The 18,662-nt window shown below is 32.6% G+C and overlaps 2 protein-coding genes across 2 annotated transcripts; both read left to right on the forward strand.

Annotated features, from left to right (window-relative positions):
• Positions 1–2,117, forward strand: OCT59_007688 (uncharacterized protein; the record flags this gene model as incomplete). Its single annotated transcript, XM_066150403.1, has 4 exons — positions 1–240; positions 715–807; positions 886–1,336; positions 1,402–2,117. The coding sequence occupies 4 exons, from the start codon at positions 1–3 to the stop codon at positions 2,115–2,117; spliced, it is 1,500 nt and encodes a 499-aa protein (XP_065998855.1).
• A 77-nt stretch (positions 2,118–2,194) lies between these two features.
• Positions 2,195–2,764, forward strand: OCT59_007689 (uncharacterized protein; the record flags this gene model as incomplete). The annotated part of the gene is made up of 2 exons (XM_066150412.1): positions 2,195–2,532; positions 2,611–2,764. The coding sequence occupies 2 exons, from the start codon at positions 2,195–2,197 to the stop codon at positions 2,762–2,764; spliced, it is 492 nt and encodes a 163-aa protein (XP_065998856.1).
• Between the last annotated feature and the right edge of the window lie 15,898 nt (positions 2,765–18,662).

The following is an 18,662-nucleotide window of genomic DNA, read 5'->3' on the forward strand; positions in this document are numbered from 1 at the left end:
ATGTCAAAAACACCCTGTTCAGTTCTCAATTCAAAAATTCGCAGGAAAAAAGTTTATTTACCCGACGACGATGAAAGCTTAATTTCAACAGCACTTTCTCTTGTTTGGACAAAGACGGATAAAAAAATTGATTCGTGTACTTTTGAGCAAGATAGAGTAAGAATGTCATATAAAAAAAATGAAGGTCGTATATATTTTGATCTGGAGGAATCATTGTCAAATTTTACATTTATCGATAAGGTATATGATAATTTTGTCCCCTTCCCCTTTATTTTGTTTCTGTCTATTTTTCGGTTTTGGACAACTTTGTCCACTTTTTTTCGTCTCTGGACAACTTTGTCCATTTTTACTTCACTTTTTTTTTTCGTCTGGACAACTTTGTCCACTTTTTTTTCGCTTTTTTTTTTCGTCTGGACAACTTTGTCCACTTTTTTTTCACTTTTTTTTTTTCGTCTGGACAACTTTGTCCACTTTTTTTTCGCTTTTTTTTTTCGTCTGGACAACTTTGTCCACTTTTTTTCGCTTTTTTTTTTCGTCTGGACAACTTTGTCCACTTTTTTTTCGCTTTTTTTTTCGTCTGGACAACTTTGTCCACTTTTTTTTTCACTTTTTTTTTCCGTCTCCGGACAATTTTGTCCACCTTTTTTTTTCATCTTTTTTTTTTGTCCCTGGACAACTGTAATTTTATTTTTATTTTTATTTTTGTTTTTTCAGGATAATCTGGCTGAACTTCAGCATTACAAGTCTCTATATGAATTATATAAAAGTAAATACGAATTAGTTTTGAATCATAATGTTAGCTTAGAGGTAAAGTATAAAAATGATATTAATTTTTAATTTATAAAATTTATATCTTACCTTTTCTTTGTTAATTTCTAATAATAGAACAAATTGCAAAAGTACTCTACTCCAGTAATGGCGGAAAATACGCGTTCAAGTGACACAGCTGGTACAGCTGATACTGATTCTAATGTTGATGAATCCTTAAAGCAACTGTTAAATTATTCAACACCCGAACGTTCCCTCTTTGAATCTTCAACATCAACTCCTCGCTCATCATTATATCGCGAGTCTAATAACTCGGAACTTGCCCGCGTTATAAACTGTGATTTGGCAATGAACAATCTCACAACTTTTGATATAGCAGAAAATATTTGGGCAAATTTAAATCTGCGATGTATTGAAAAATTTGGTAACCAAAATCACATAAAAAATAATATTACTATTTCAGATATAACGTGGGCCAGCATGACATTGCCAGCTTATCGCAGCTGGAATGCGATGAAAGATTATTTTGATTATATTGATAGCTGGATGACAAAAATTAATAATTTCTGTAAGTCATATTTGTCAATCATTTGATTACAAAACTTTATAATAATTTACATCTTAATTTTATAGGTAATAATAATTCTAAGACTGCTGATATTTCAAATTCAGACTCTATAATTGGAGAATCAAGCTACCATAAAAGTACTGAATTGAATTCACCTCTACAAGCGCCACAAGTAACTAATGAAAGTGCCGAATTGAATTCACTTTCGCAATCGCTACCGGTAGCTAATGAAAGTGCCGAATCGAATTCCCCTCCACAAGCGTCACCTGTAGCTAATAAAAGTGATGAACTGAACGCGCCTCCGGTAGCTAATGAAAATAATGAATTGAATTCACAAGCGTTACCGATAGCTAATAAAAGCGCCGATAATGAAAGTACCAAATTGAATTCATCTATACAAGCTCCGCCGGTAGCAGTACCAGAAAAAGTATCAGTAGAAGCACCGTCAACAAAGGCACCAGTAAAATCACCCACATTGAAATTAGCAGAAAAAGTACCCGGTGCAGAAGTGTTTGTAGTAGTAGAAACACAAACTTCAAAAATGAAAACGCCGGTGGAATCACAAGCATTAGTTTCAGAAGTGTCAGAAGAATCTCAAGAACTAGCATCTACATCAACATCATTAGTAAAAAAACGTAAACTTAACTGTGTTGAAATTTCCTCGGATGAGGATGTTGATGAAAGTGACCATGATGATAAAACTATTATGAAAGAAGAAAAGTTGAATTCTGCCCAAATCTTTTGTTTAAAAAGGGAAAGAAACTACGTGATATTTTGTTAGCATCAAATGATGAGCAACTCGTTACCTCAGCACCATCAAAAACTTCTGCGATATTCAACGCCTTGGCTGAATTGTAAATGGCTGAAAAAATTACAGTTGTCGACGAGAAGTCCGCTATGGACAGAATTAATCAATGGAAAAAACAGGAGTTATGTTGTGAAAACCTTGTGATAGCGGCGGAGTCTTTCAATTTGCTACATTTAGCATCATTAGTTCAAATTTATGATGATCTTTCAATGCTTGCTGAAAGATTAGAAATTAAAAATACAAAATCCTGGGTGATCTCTTTTATGCGAAGTAAGCTTAATATCGATCAAAAAGCCGAACAGAGAAATAGGTTGGGGTGCGACAGATTGCGCAAGTTATTTAATGATGGAATAACACCTGCGCAGCTTGCGCAAGCAGGTTGTCGCAAGTGTGATTTTTTTGTAAAGCAAAAATATTATGATATATTTTTGTCTCAAATTCCCGCTTGACAATCAATTACTTCAAGCCAACCAGATAAACGTATTTCTGAAATTATGTCGAATCAAGATTTCACCATGCAAGAAAGAAAAAGTGATGTTGTATTTAAATTGAGTTTAAGCGAAGAATTCAGAGATTTAAGGGAGAAGTTTAAAGGAAGTGAGTATATCGAATGGGCATAATACAGATTATTATTTTTATTAGTTATAATACAGATTATTATTTTTATTAGTTATAATACAGATTATTATTTTTATTATTTAGATTAAATTGCAGAACGTAAAATTAGGTATACGCAGTAGATTATGAAATGCAAATTGCAAAATTTTTATTACAATTAAAAAGTTTTATTTTGGGATTTATAATTCTTTTTTAATATTATGTAAAGTGGACAAAATTGTCCAAAAGATATATTACGTAAGTTGGGATAAATAATTGTACGCAGCATATAAGATATAACAAATGATTTAATTCTAAAAAATAAAAATATATATTACGCGAGTTGATAAGTGGACAAAATTGTCCAAAAAGGTATATTACGAAATAAGTGGACAAAATTGTCCAAAAAGATATATTACGAAATAAGTTGACAAAATTGTCCAAAAAGATATATTACGAAATAAGTGGACAAAATTGTCCAAAAAGATATATTACGCGAGTTGGGATAAATAAGTTGGACAAAATTGATATTTACGCGAGTTGAGATAAATAAGTGGACAAAATTGTCCAAAAAGATAGATCAACTTTATAATATTTAGTATAAAACGTACGTATTTTCAAAGTTCAAACTTTATCTATTTTTTTTTTTGGAAAATACTTTAACTTACTTTTTCTGGTTAACCGAAATTCATTAATATTCTCAAAATGTAACTATGTAAGTACGTGACTCAACATCCCTGAATACTCCTGAATTTAAAACCGAATTGTTGTTGACGAAATATTTCGCGCTTATTTTCATCATTTCATTTTTCGTTAGTCATTTATTTTAATATTTTAGGTTCCTAATTTTTCTTTGATAAAATGACAAGTTCAGAACCTTCAGAAAATCCAAGAAAAGGACATCGTTTTACGGAGATGTGGAATGGACATATGATAAAAGGAGTACAGAGGACAAGAGGGCACTACGCTGCGACATGTAGCTATTGTAACTTTTATTGGAAGGATGGGAAACCTCACGTTTTACGTGAGCACTTGGCAAATCATTGCCGAAAATGTCCGCAAGAAGTGTCATTACAGTTCGCAAAAATTGTAGGTAATGAAATAGCAGAGAACGAAGAAGATGATGAAAGCGACTCAGAATTAACAACTAAAAAACAAAGGCTCAATGATGGCCAAACATCCATCTGATCTTTTTACAAGAATAAAGAGTTAGAAAAAGGATATAGTGATGAAATACATCGTTCAATAACGAAAGCATTCGTAATGTGCAATATTCCTTTTAGCATAATTGAAAATCCTTGGTTTATCGATTTGATCAAAACTTTACAACCAGGATATGATCCTCCCTCAAGGCAAGTTTTGAGTGGTACTTTATTAGAATCTGAAACATCTCGCGTAAATATACGCATTATGAATGAATTAAGTGCTGACAATAACTTTACTATTGGTAAGATTTTTAATTTAAATTAAAATGAAGAAATTTTTGTAAAATATTGACAGTTTTGATATGTATTTATGTTCATTAGCGATGGATGGTTGGACCGATCCACACGGGAATAGCCTTTGGGCATTCATGTTAATGACTGGGTCAATAAAAGAATATCTTTTAAGTCTTGAGGATCTTTCAAATATTCGCCATACAGGAGAGCATTTATCTAACGTTATTGAGGAAGTTATCAATAAAGTGGGAGCCAAAAAGTTTGTTGCTATTGTGTCAGATAATGGCTCGAATGTTGCAGCAGCACGTAAGATAATTGCCAACAATTACCCAAATATCATTAATGTGCGATGTATCGCGCATTGCGTAAACCTGATAAGCACGTCTATTGTAAAAATAGATGAAGTTAAATATATAGTGAGATGTGCAAATATTCTCACAAAATATTTTAAAAATTCTACCCTTGGTTCATCATGGCTCAATGAAGCAATCAAAAGTAAAAATATTGAAGGCGGAGGGCTGAAGACTTACGTAGAAACAAGATGGACGACTGTCTATGAATGTGTACATTCTGTGTGGAGATTAAAAGATGCTTTACAGCACGTATGTTAATAAGATGAATTATTTTTTTTTTAAAAAAAAAAAATTTAATTTTATTTAAATTAGGTTCTGGAAAATCACGAACACAAAATTTCAAATCAAGCTATTAAAACTATTTTGAAAAAACGAGGGTTTTTTGATGATGTTCGCGTAATATCAGAAATTCTTAAACCGATAAAAGAGGCAATTCTTATGCTTGAAAGAACGTATACTACATTGGCAGATTGTTACCTTTATCTCCTTAGAATTGCAACCTTTTTTAAACAAATGCCAATGAATGATTACCGCTCATTAAAGAATTCTTGTATTAAAGCCTTCAATGAGAGGTAATATTCAAAATAATTTTAGTTTAATAAAAAACTAAATAATGAAGTAATCAAATTTCTTTAATAGATACAAAGAATTTGATGAAGATATTTACTTATTGGCTTTCTTTCTCCATCCGCAATATAAAGGTATTACTAATATAAGAAAAAATAATTAAATAAGATAAATAATTTATTCTTTATAAATATTGTAGGAGCGGGTATCCACAATACTCAATTTGAACGTATCCAAAAAACTGCGCTTAATATTTGGAAGAATTTGGGTCATAAGAAAACTTCTGGTTTAGAACTTAAGGCACAGCTTCGCAAGTATTTGGACCAAGATAACCCTTATAGCGCACCATATTCAAATAATGATGGGCCTTTTCAGTGGTGGAACTTAATAATTGATGGGCGCAGCTCATTATCTCGTCTTGCAAAAATTGTTTTTTCAATAACGCCACATTCAGCCAGCTGCGAACGCCTTTTTTCAGCCCTTGGATGGATGTTTGGTAAAAGGAGAACAAATCTAAATGTGCAAACCATCGAATGTATGTCCAAAATTTATACTCATAATATTCATTCACTTTCAAATAGTAAAAGATCCTTGAATCACATTGGAAATAGCATATCAAATGACGATGTTCAAAAAATGATAGATAATTTATTTGAAGAGGGAGACATATTAAATGAGAATGAAGATGAAGAGGAGGAATATGAAGAGCCACCCAATATACAAAAAGAAAGTGTTGACGAGATGTTAAATATCGAACAAGTGATAGATTTGGGACCGTGGGTGTATATTGAATCTTCCGAGATTCCATTCATGTTTAATAATAAATATGATAGTGATAATGACGACGACTGGAATCCAGAAGAGATTGTTTAGTAATAATAAATTGTAATAAAAACAATTTTATTTTGTAATTACTAATAAAATATAAACAATAAAAATAATGATGATCCTCTACTCGATAAATAATAAAAAGTGGACAATTTTGTCCATTTTGTAAACTCATGAATCATGTTAATTTAATCTTCGCAATTAAATATAACCAAATTTATTTATATACTAAAAAGTGGACAATTTTGTCCATTTTGTAAACTCATGAATCATGTTAATTTAATCTTCGCAATTAAATATAACCAAATTTATTTATATACTAAAAAGTGGACAATTTTGTCCATTTTGTAAACTTATGAATCATGTTAATTTAATCTTCACAATTAAATATAACCAAATTTATTTATATACTAAAAGTGGACAATTTTGTCCACTTATTCACAAATTTGCGATAATGTAAATTATTTGCAGATTTGCGGATTATTTGCGATACTATGCGGATTTGCGGGTTATTTGCGGTACTATAAATTATTTGCGGGTTATTTGCGGTACTATAAATTATTTGCGGGTTATTTGCGGTACTATAAATTATTTGCGGGTTATTTGCGGTACTATAAATTATTTGTGGGTTTGCGGTTATTTGCGGATTTGCGGATTATTTGCGGGTTTGCGAATTATTTGCAGGTTTGCGAATTACTAAGCGCAATTGATTTCCAAAACCCGCAATATTGCGGATTTTGGAAATCAATTGAGGACCCATCTTTAACTGGCAACAATAACAATACGGATTTTATATTGAATTTCCCTGCCGCCTTCAGAACGCAAACCTTGATCAAAATCTGGACCACGGAATTGGAACAAAGAAGACAGCAGCCCGGCGAAGACGTAAACACATACGCCGCTGCTCTACAAGAATTATATAGAAGGGTGGAGACTAACGCCTTCGCATATCCAGAAGCTATTAAAGCTCGTAAATTTGTAAACGGGTTGTTGCCTGACTTGTACATCACCGTAAAACCACATAACGATCAAACCTGGAACGCTGCAGTAGACAGAGCGAAGGCCTATGAGTTAACCCATCAAGACCAACATGCGGTAAACGCCTATCTTAATAAATTCGCTCCTGCAGGCACTAATACTCAAACGGAAGACCTATACAAAGCCATTCAGGATTTGACTAGACAGGTACAACAGTTGAGTACCGGAAATAGGGGATATAGGGGAAACAATTATCGAAATCTGCAGCAAGTGACGCCACAGCTGCAACAATCGTTAAATAGAAGGATTGTTTGTTACTCTTGTGGACAGCCTGGGCACATAGTAAGGAATTGCCCTGACCGAAATAACAATACGACATCAGTCGCAAATAATGGTGAAGGAAGATCTAATCCTCAACCAACTAGTGTGGGCAATTCCAACAATAATCAACTCGCCCAATTACAACAATTACTAGCCCAATTAGTCCCACAAGAAACTGATAAGGATCAGTCTTTAAACTAGAAGGCGTACCTCATGAGAGTGAGAGTACAAGCCAACATACAATTCCCTCAAACCTCACATTATTAGAAACCTATCCCGCCACCAGAACTACGAGGAGCAAGGCAAGGTTAAATCCTTTGGAAGGAATAGCAAAGGATAAAACGTTAGAAGAGGATGAAGCTCAGATACGGGTTACGCTGTAAACGGCCAAATTTCAAGCATGAAAAGATGATAAAATTCAACCACCAAATGTAATTGCCAAATATTAAGAACGAACAAATTGATTATGAATTGACGTAGATGGATAAATAATTAGCCGAAAAGGATAAACATTTAGGAAGAGTAATGATCTACATGATGTAATATTTATCAAATGATTGACAAAGAACCAATAGGATAAATAGAGTTGATCAATTGGGGCTTAGCAATCTTTAACAATAAGAACAATTAGAAAGAATAATTATAAGCTACAAAAGATAGATTATAAGCAAAACACATAAAGCAGATTGAAAGAACATATAAAATAATGTCAGAAAGGTTAAAGAACATAAAATAATATAAAAGATAATATAAAAAGATTATACAAAGATATTATAAAAGATAATATAAAAGATAGCATATTAAAAGATAGCGTATTTAAAATATAAATAGCATATTAGAAAGATAGTTTAAAGATGGTATGTAAAAGAACATAAAAGATAGTATATAGATAGAATAGAAAGTAGCATAAAATTTGTATAAAAAGAGAACGGAATTCAAAATAATTCCACAGTTCTCATCCACAGAACTCAATAAAAATATAAGTTTCATTTAATTATTTGTTAATGAAGTTTAATGTTAATTAAAGGTAATAGGTTCGCCCTAAACTTTAATTAATGTTCACTTAATTAATTTTAATTAAACAAATGAAAATTTTAAGATGAATTAAATATATGTTTTTGAAAAGTAATAATTCGTAGCGAGAGCTATCGAAGTTTGAAATTAAAGATAAAAAGTGGATATAATTTGGGGAAAATTTAGAGAAGTTAAATTTTATTTTATATCGTTTAATGTTTTATATTACTAACGCTATTTATGTCATGAACCAAGAATGTTGTTATATGTTGTTCGTTGATTTTGTTGTTCGTTAATTATGTTGTTGATTAATTGTTTGCTCGTTTAATTGTTCGTTCGTTCATTTATTCGTTCGTTCGACCATGAGAATGCCCGTTTGATGTGGCAACTCTGTAAATTGATGACAGAGGGAAATGGGGGATCTCATATGGTGCATGTTCTGAGAAAGGAAATGATCATCATCACATGATTATTATTATAATGAATATGAAAATTTAATTTCGTTAGTAAGTCACTGATAGGTATTATTAATCAATATTTTATTTTTAGAATTTATTTTTAGATTTCAGGTTTTGACAAGTTCAAAAGAAACCAATAAATCAATGAGGATTTAACGAGTTAAAAACTTAAAAAGGTGAAAGATTGGAGTTTGAAGTTGTGCAAGTAATCATTTAATCGATAGAAAGCACAAGAATATTTCTTTCGGGAATAAAGTACCTGAGAAATTTCATAAGGAGATGTGGAAGTGAAAGATGAATTTTGGAATAAAGATTAATAATGGGAGAACACCAATGTATTATCCGGGGTTCATCTGTGTGGTATGGGTTACCTCTGAGTTTGAATTTTGGATAAATGCTCGAGATTGGAAAATTTTTATTCTTCGACATTAAAGATTATAACGTATGGGTTACGTCAAATCTGGATACCCAGCTCAATAATGCACAAATTGCTTTGGGGACGGGGAATGAAGATTGTAAAGACACCTACTATCAAGAAACATTGAATGGATAAAATGGGACAAACCTGTAAACTATCATGCTTTTACCCAATGGGAAAAAGATAGAGATAAGCCCAGTATAGGTCCACCAATTTGAGGAAAGATAAGTTGGTTTAGATGAGTTTTATGGATAGCTGATGACTTTTGAAACTGGATTTCGGAAGATTAGATTCACCCATTAAGAGACGAGTCGGCCAACGAAGGAAGAAAAAATGGATACGTTGTATTGTTAGGGCAGTGACATTTATTACGTAATATCTATTTACTATAAGTCCATACTCCTCCACCTCCATGTAATATGAAAAATCTTATGTTACACTTATATGTTATATGACCTTTAAATACCCTCCCACTCCCTAAAATATTACATAATAAATGTCACTGCCCTTACAGGTCCTAGGCTACATTTCAGATGAGGGTTCCTGGTGTAGTGTGCTAGGTCACGCTTTCAATACAATGTTCTGTTAAAAGAAGATAAAATAGAAGGATATTTACACATTAACGAGCCGTATAACGAATATTACGTGCAGTATTTAATAATAGAGTAAAATCCGAAAAGAAGGACATTTATTTAAAAGAAGAATATTTATTTGAAAAAGAACATTTATTTGAAAAGAACGACATTTTGTGTATCATAGATTAATTTATATAATATAGAATATATAGAGCAAGAAGGAATTATGTGGACGATAAGAAAGATTGGAAATTCGCAAACCTTAAAAGTTATGAAAATTTTGGAGTTTGTGATATGTGAAATTATGGATCTTGGTGACGAAAAGATGTGATAAGTGAAATTATGAATCACGGTGATGAAAAGATGTGACATGTGAAATTATGGATATCGGTGATAAAAGATAAATTTTAAGGGCACAGTAAAAACTTCCGCAGTCTGAGGAGATCGTGGACTTAGAATAATTTTTGAAATTTTGAGGCGCAGCAAAAATTAATAATAGAATATGGAGTAGTAAATATATAAATTTGAAAGATGGAATCTAGAGATTAAAAGAAACAATCTATTTAAAGATAAAAGAATGTTTAGAAGATTGAAAATAGAAACGATAAGAGTGAAATATATATATAAAAGGAGGTGAGATTTTAGTTAAGATTCTGGATGAACGATTACAACGATGGAATGGTACGAAATTTGGAGGGTTGATTACGAAAATCACAAATTAAGACATGATGAAAATATCGGAAATGTGGATATAGACGAATTAAGAGGAGAAAATATAACATGTGAGATATGTTATCCGACAAGAGATACACCAGAAGTTTTCAAGAAATTTTGGAAAATATTGCAAAAATTTGAATATACGATAAAAGATTATAATGCAGAAACTATAAGAGCATTACTGAATTTATTAAGTATAGATAGTGAAGAAAGAAATAATTATACAAAAGGAAGGACTAGAGATGCATTAGATGTAATAGTCGAATCAATAAGATACTTGAAACAACCAGTATTAAGAGAGAAAGGATTAAAAATAATAATAATAGTGATCGTGAGGGATTGTATAGAAAATGATAAAGAAGATGAAACAATGGACAGATTGATAGGGAATGAAGAATTAATAAGATATGGTTATATTTTGGAAGATTGAGATGTGAATATAAGATTTAGGGAATTTTATGAATGGTATAAAGAAGCTATAACAGGTTTTATAGAATGTAAAGATAGTACTATTAGCAGATACAAAAATATATTATATGAAGAGGCTGAATTAAAAGAAGATGAGTCAACAGAAAAGATAGAAGCGTTCAAACAAAAGATTAGATTAATGTTACACACAATGCACATAAGAGTTCGTGAACATGGTTGGGGAATTAGCAAAGAAATAGTTGAAAAAGTTTATGATAAGATTAGGGGGTTTGAACAATTAAATATAGATGAAACAGATAGTGATGACACACCAAGAAGCTATACTATAACAGAAACAGACGATGGGGAAGAAGAAAATTTACCAATTAGTAAAAATGAAGAAATGTCAGATGAGGAATCTGATGAATCTAATGAATCTAATAATGTTGAAGAAACAGAAACAACAAAGATATTCGAAGAAATAATTAGAATGGATTTGAAAAGAATGGGTTATGATGTAGAAATGACAGAAATTGAAAGAATAAGAAAATTTGGAGTAACCGCAAAGATAATAACGACATACGAATTTATGAAGAAATATTTAACAATATGGAAACTTGAAGATGAAGAATTAGATGAACAAATATTACAATGGAGAGTTGAAAATACAAAAGAATGCGAAAGATGTGAAGTTGAAAGATTAAAGAAAGAATTTAAAATCGGAAAAGAAACTTGCATAGAATGTGAAAAAGATATTGGAAAAGAAAATCCAGCAGATGATGAAGAGGAAGTGGAGGAGGATATAAAAGGACCTGAAATTGGCTCAAGTAAAAAACCAAAAAGTAAAGAGAAAAATAAAAAATTAAAGGAAGTACCTATAATACCAATAATACCAGCACCACCAATAAAACCAAAGATAACAATGGCAGCATCAAGAGATGAAGTCAGAGCAGATTTAAGAGCATTAACGATTACTACGCATGGTCATGATATTGGGGCAGACTGGAACCATTTAGTACCACCACCAGTAACATTGACAGGATTACAAGGAGAAGTTCAAGCGAATACTAATGCAATAGGAAATTTAAACGCAAATAGGGGAGCTATTGTGGAAATACCAGCATTTTATGGTACCAGTGGAGAAGATCCAGAAGAATGGGCAGATAAATTTGAGGAGACATTTATAGCGAATGGTTTAGGGAACGATGATGCACAAAGATTTAGAATAGCAAAAGCGAAATTAATGGGAGGAGCAGCAGATTGGTTAAAGACTGAAGGAGTAAATATTGTCGATTGGAATGTTAATGGAGATCATAATTTAAGATTAAGAGTGAGAATAATTGGAAAGTATGCAAATGATGAAATTAAAGATAGATGGCTAGAACAATTAGAAAAGATTAGACAGGGAGACGAGAATGTAACTCAATACCTTACGAGATTTAAATATATGTTAAAAAGAGCGGGAGGTGATGCAGCAGTAGCGGCAAATCAGCAAAAGAGAATTTTTAATAGAGGATTAAAACCGGACTTTACCAAAGATGTGGTAATGGGAAATCCAGCAGATTTAAATGCAGCATTTCAGATAGCAAAGAACGTAGAAAGAGGTTTAGAAGCATTAACAGATAAATTACAACCAAAAGAAATTAATGATGAACAGAGAAGACAAGAACCTACTGTTCAAGGGAATGTAAGGAATAATAAAGAGGTAAGTGTAGATGAATTAGCGGACAGCTTTGCGAAGTTACAAATTAAGATGTTAGAAGATGAGAATGAAAGATTAAGAAATTTAGCGAGTCAGAGTTATAGGCGATTGCCACAAAGAAACCAACCAATACAAAGAAATCAACCAATTCAAAAAAATCAATTATTCCAAAAAAGGGTACCGACATGCTTTACATGTGGTAGAGCTGGTCATTTTTCAAGAGAGTGTCCAGAGAAAAGAAGGAATGTAAGAGTGAATATGATGGACGAATATGATGACCAAGAAGAATACGATTATAATGGATATGAATACGAGGAACCGCAATATAACGAAATGTACTATGCACAAGGTTATTACGATGATTATGAAGATAGAGAATTAAATTATTATAATGAATTATACGCAAAAGATAACGCAGTAAAAGGAAAAAGAGCAAGATGGGTAATGGAATTACAACAATATAATTTTGAAGTAATACATAGATCAGGAAAAGAAAACATGAACGCCGACGCGTTAAGTAGGTTATTAAAGATAGTAGAAGACCAACCAGTAATAGTAATAATCGATGGAGTAGATGGATTAGGAAAAACAAGTATAGTACAAAATTTAATTAAAGAATGGGAAAAGCAAGGATTAAAAGTAAGATTCAACACTTATAAGAGAAGAAAAAAAGATAAAGATGAATTTTATGAATCAAAGATGGAGACAGAATGGAAATTCAGAAAAGAAGTAGTAGAACAAATAAACAGAAGTATGTTAGAATATGATGAAGATACAGATATAATAATTTTAGACAAATCACCATATTGTGAATATTATTATCAAAAGACGAAAAGTTTTGACAGAGGATTAATTACTCCACATGGAAATCATGAGATGGAAAAAGAAATATTCAGATTGAAAGAAACAATAGATAAATCAATAGTGATATTTTTAGAAAAAGATGGTGACGTATGTTGGAAAAATTACATTGGAAGGGAAACAAAGAAAACGGAAAAATTATCATATCCAACATTAAAGAAGAATGAATATTTGGACATGGTTAAGATGTTTGGAGAAAATCAGAGTGTGTACAAAGATACCAAAAGATACAGTCGAGTAAAAGTTAAAAATGACAATAGTAGCTGGAGAAAAGTATTTAAGGAAGTGGAGAAATGGAGAAGAGCACAGGACTAAAAATATAGAACACATAACGAAAATAACAAATTTAGAAGTAGAATAAATTAAGGAAATATTATGGAAGAAAATAATTACAAAAGAATAATAAACAATATCGAAAAAGAGAATAAATACGAATTGAAAGAGGGAATTTTATATAGAGTGAAAGGACAAAACAAATTTAGAGTAATCAGGGATTATGAATACGAGGGATTGATGTACATGATGCATGATAATGAATTATCAGGGCATTTTGAAATGGAAGCGACATTAGATAGAATAAAAGAAGACTATTGGTGGAAAAATATGAAAGAAGATGTAGAAGAATATGTAAGAACGTGTTGGAATTGTCAGATGAGAGGAAAACCAAGAGGAAAGAACGAATTAACGTCAATAAAGATAAATGAACCATTTGAAATGATTGGGATAGATATAGTTGGACCACTAAAAGAGACAGAAAAGGGGAATAAGTACATTGTAGTAGCAATGGATTATTTTACAAAATGGCCCGAGGCCGCACCACTAAAAGAAGCTACAGCAAAAGAGGTAGTAGAATTTATTTGGAGAGACATAATTTGTAGACATGGATGTCCAAAGAAAATAATTAGCGATAGAGGGACTCACTTTAACAATAGAATGATGGAAGAATTAGTAGAAAGATGTGGGATAAATCATAGATTAAGTACACCATATAGGCCACAAACAAATGGTTTGGTCGAAAGATTCAATAAAACTTTATGCGAAGGATTAGCCAAATTAGGAGAAGAAAATTGGGATAAACATATACCATCTGTACTATTTGCATATAGAACAAAGAAGCAATCATCAACGAAGATTAAACCTTTTTATGCGACATACGGAAGGAGAGCAAAACTACCATTAGATAAAGATGAAAACAAGATAACATTAGCTGACAGAGTAAAAACATTAATCGAGGAGCTACCAGTAATAAGAAGGAAAATAAAAGAGAACGTGGAAGAAGCTCAAGAAAAACAAAAACAACAACATGACAAAAGAGGAATTAGAAAACCTAAATTTGAAATAGGAGAAAAAGTATTATTATATGAAGCGTGGAGAGAAAAACAATGGTCTGGAAAATTACAGAACAAATGGAAAGGACCATATTTAATTCACGAAGAATTTGGAAATGGGGCTTATAAACTCAAAGAATTGGACGGAAGAATACTAAAGACACCACAAAATGGAGAATGGTTAAAGAAATTTTATGATCGAGGGAGATTTATATCAAAAATAGTAATTAAAGGAAAAGAGGTATTCGATAAGACCCGAGTTCAATTCGATTAGAATTATTATGGATAAGACACGAGTTCGATTCTATCAAAGTCATTTGTGAGGTCACAAATAGCGAAGAGGGGGATAATGTAAACGGCCGAATATCAAGCATGAAAAGATGATAAAATTCAACCACCAAATGTAATTGCCAAATATTAAGAACGAACAAATTGATTATGAATTGACGTAGATGGATAAATAATTAGCCGAAAAGGATAAACATTTAGGAAGAGTAATGATCTACATGATGTAATATTTATCAAATGATTGACAAAGAACCAATAGGATAAATAGAGTTGATCAATTGGGGCTTAGCAATCTTTAACAATAAGAACAATTAGAAAGAATAATTATAAGCCACAAAAGATAGATTATAAGCAAAACACATAAAGCAGATTGAAAGAACATATAAAATAATGTCAGAAAGGTTAAAGAACATAAAATAATATAAAAGATAATATAAAAAGATTATACAAAGATATTATAAAAGATAATATAAAAGATAGCATATTAAAAGATAGCGTATTTAAAATATAGATAGCATATTAGAAAGATAGTTTAAAGATGGTATGTAAAAGAACATAAAAGATAGTATATAGATAGAATAGAAAGTAACATAAAATTTGTATAAAAAGAGAACGGAATTCAAAATAATTCCACAGTTCTCATTCACAGAACTCAATAAAAATATAAGTTTCATTTAATTATTTGTTAATGAAGTTTAATGTTAATTAAAGGTAATAGGTTCGCCCTAAACTTTAATTAATGTTCGCTTAATTAATTTTAATTAAACAAATGAAAATTTTAAGATGAATTAAATATATGTTTTTGAAAAGTAATAATTCGTAGCGAGAGCTATCGAAGTTTGAAATTAAAGATAAAAAGTGGATATAATTTGGGGAAAATTTAGAGAAGTTAAATTTTATTTTATATCGTTTAATGTTTTATATTACTAACGCTATTTATGTCATGAACCAAGAATGTTGTTATATGTTGTTCATTGATTTTGTTGTTCGTTAATTATGTTGTTGATTAATTGTTTGCTCGTTTAATTGTTCGTTCTTTCGTTTATTCGTTCGTTCGACCATGAGAATGCCCGTTCGATGTGGCAACTCTGTAAATTGATGACAGAGGGAAATGGGGATCTCAACGCAATTTCATCTGATAAAGAAACAACCTATAAAGACTGCGGAGCCCAGAAGAACGGTATTACAAAAAAATACCAAGAAGAAACCCACCACTACCGCTCTGATCAATAAAATGGTCGAACCCTATACTCCGCAACAGTTTTTCGACCAGGTAGCCAACATCACGAATGGACAATTGTTGGCGATGAATCCTAAGTTTGGTCTAACGATAGCAAAACAGCTACAAAAACCGGTCATACGAAAGAAAGATGAGGATTCTGAGAAAATTCAAACCAAAAACACTGTTAATAATGAGACGCCAGAAGACAGAGGTATAGCGGAACTACAAGATTTGATGCAGGCGAACACATCAAGTAACAGCAAGTCCTCCGCCTTATATTGTGATGCCTCGATCAAACATATACAATTTCCATTGATCTTGGATTCTGGATCCGCCGGTAGTATTATCTCCCTGTCTTTGTTAAAAAATCTAGATATGGAGATAACTAAAGCATCAAAAACGGTGATGGTAAACGTAAATGGTGAACGGCGAAGACCACTAGGAGCCGTATCAGATATTCCTTTAAAAATACACGATCAGATCATCCCTATGGACGCTATTGTGACTGATGCTGATTCTTACGCAGCAATAGTCGGTAATGACTGGTTGCGAAAAACTAAGGCCATCTTGGATTATGATAATGATACTATGACAATTAAATGGAAAGGTGATGTAATTAAAGTATCAACCGAATGTCGGGAGACGTCACATCACATCATCAGTATCGAAGTACCGGATATAGAACCCGATAAGGAACCAGATGATGAACCGGATGATGAAGCTATTGAAGATTCTGATGAAGAATACGAGAGTGAAGATGAAACCACTCAAGAGCAGCTATACTGTCATATGCAGTTCATCACCCAAAAGGAAGCCCAGGAAATCGAAGATGGACTAAGGGGAACGGCTCTGATCGAAAACGATTATTATTACCAGTATAAAGAGATCGAGATGGGAAATTTCCATACCAGAACTTTGGATGAGAACCAGTAACAGCAATTTCATGAATTCATAAAAAAATATAATAATCTGTTTGCGTGGAACTCAAACGATTTCGGTCGAACATCAGTGGTTACACACACTATCGATACCGGAGGTGCGACCCCCATCAAGCAAAGATTTTACCGGACGTCACATCAGAATCAGTTGTTCATCAAAGAGGAAATACAACGACTCTTGGAGGCCGGTCTAATTGTGCCATCAAGTAGTCAATGGACTTCTCCCGTGGTTGTAGTAGAAAAAAAGAACGGGAAGAAGCTCCTTTGTGTGGATTATCGGAAACTCAACAAGGTCACTAAAAAGGATTGCTATCCTTTACCACGAATAGACGATATGTTGGAGACATTATCAGGATCTCGATGGTTCTCGTCCTTAGACCTTGCCAGTGGCTTTTGGCAGGTCGAATTGGACCCAAAAGATCGAGAAAAATCAACGTTCATCACCAGGTTCAGGACGTATAAGTTTACTGTGATGCCTTTTGGCCTCTGTAACGCTCCCGCAACCTTTCAACATCTAATGGATATGGTGTTACAAGACATTCTTTGGCAGTTCACGGTAGTATACATCGACGATATTAATGTAGGGTCGAAAACCTTCGAAGAGCATTTGGTGCATCTGGAACAGGTTTTCTCACGTCTAGAGAAGGCCGGTTTAAAATTAAGTCCTGAGAAGTGTTTCTTTTTTAAAGAAGAACTTCCTTTCCTAGGACATGTGGTGAGCCGAAAAGGCATCCATACCGATCCTGAAAAATTACGCACCATCAACGAATTTCCCATTCCGAAAGACTTAACGCAATTAAGGGAATTCATTGCGCTGGCCTCGTATTACCGGAAGTTCGTGAAGAACTTCTCGTCTATCGTTGAACCGTTGAATAGGTTATTAAAGAAAAATATCCCGTATATTTGGGATAAAGATCAACAAGCCGCATTTGAAAAATTAAAGACTTGTTTAACAACGCCACCTATATTGGCGTATCCTGATTTCGAAAAACCGTTCTTGTTATATACTGACGCCTCTACTTTTGCGTTGGGCGCAATATTATCCCAAAAGGATGACGATAAAAAAGAACGCGTCATTGCTTATGCGAGCCGGACTCTAAATAAGCATGAACGGAACTATAGTGTCATGGAACTGGAGTGTCTTGCGGTTATATGGGCCGTCAAGCACTTTCATCATTATTTGCACGGACAACGATTTACCGTTGTAACTGATCACGCCGCTTTAAGGTATTTAATGAACATGTCGAACCCTGTTGGTAAGCTCGGAAGATGGTTGATGACTCTTAACGGATATGATTTGGAAATAGTTAACCACCCCGGAAAACAACACACCAACGTCGATACACTAAGCCGAATAAGAGTTTAATACAACCCATATTTTTTTATATATATACACACCGGATTAACGCATTTTTTTTTTGACACCACTTAACGGACTTCCCATTATTGATTTAACGGAATGGATACCACCACATATTATTCATTAATACGATTTTTGACGGATTT

The sequence above is a fragment of the Rhizophagus irregularis genome, chromosome 15 (assembly GCF_026210795.1).
Source record: "Rhizophagus irregularis chromosome 15, complete sequence".
Taxonomy (NCBI): domain Eukaryota; kingdom Fungi; phylum Glomeromycota; class Glomeromycetes; order Glomerales; family Glomeraceae; genus Rhizophagus; species Rhizophagus irregularis.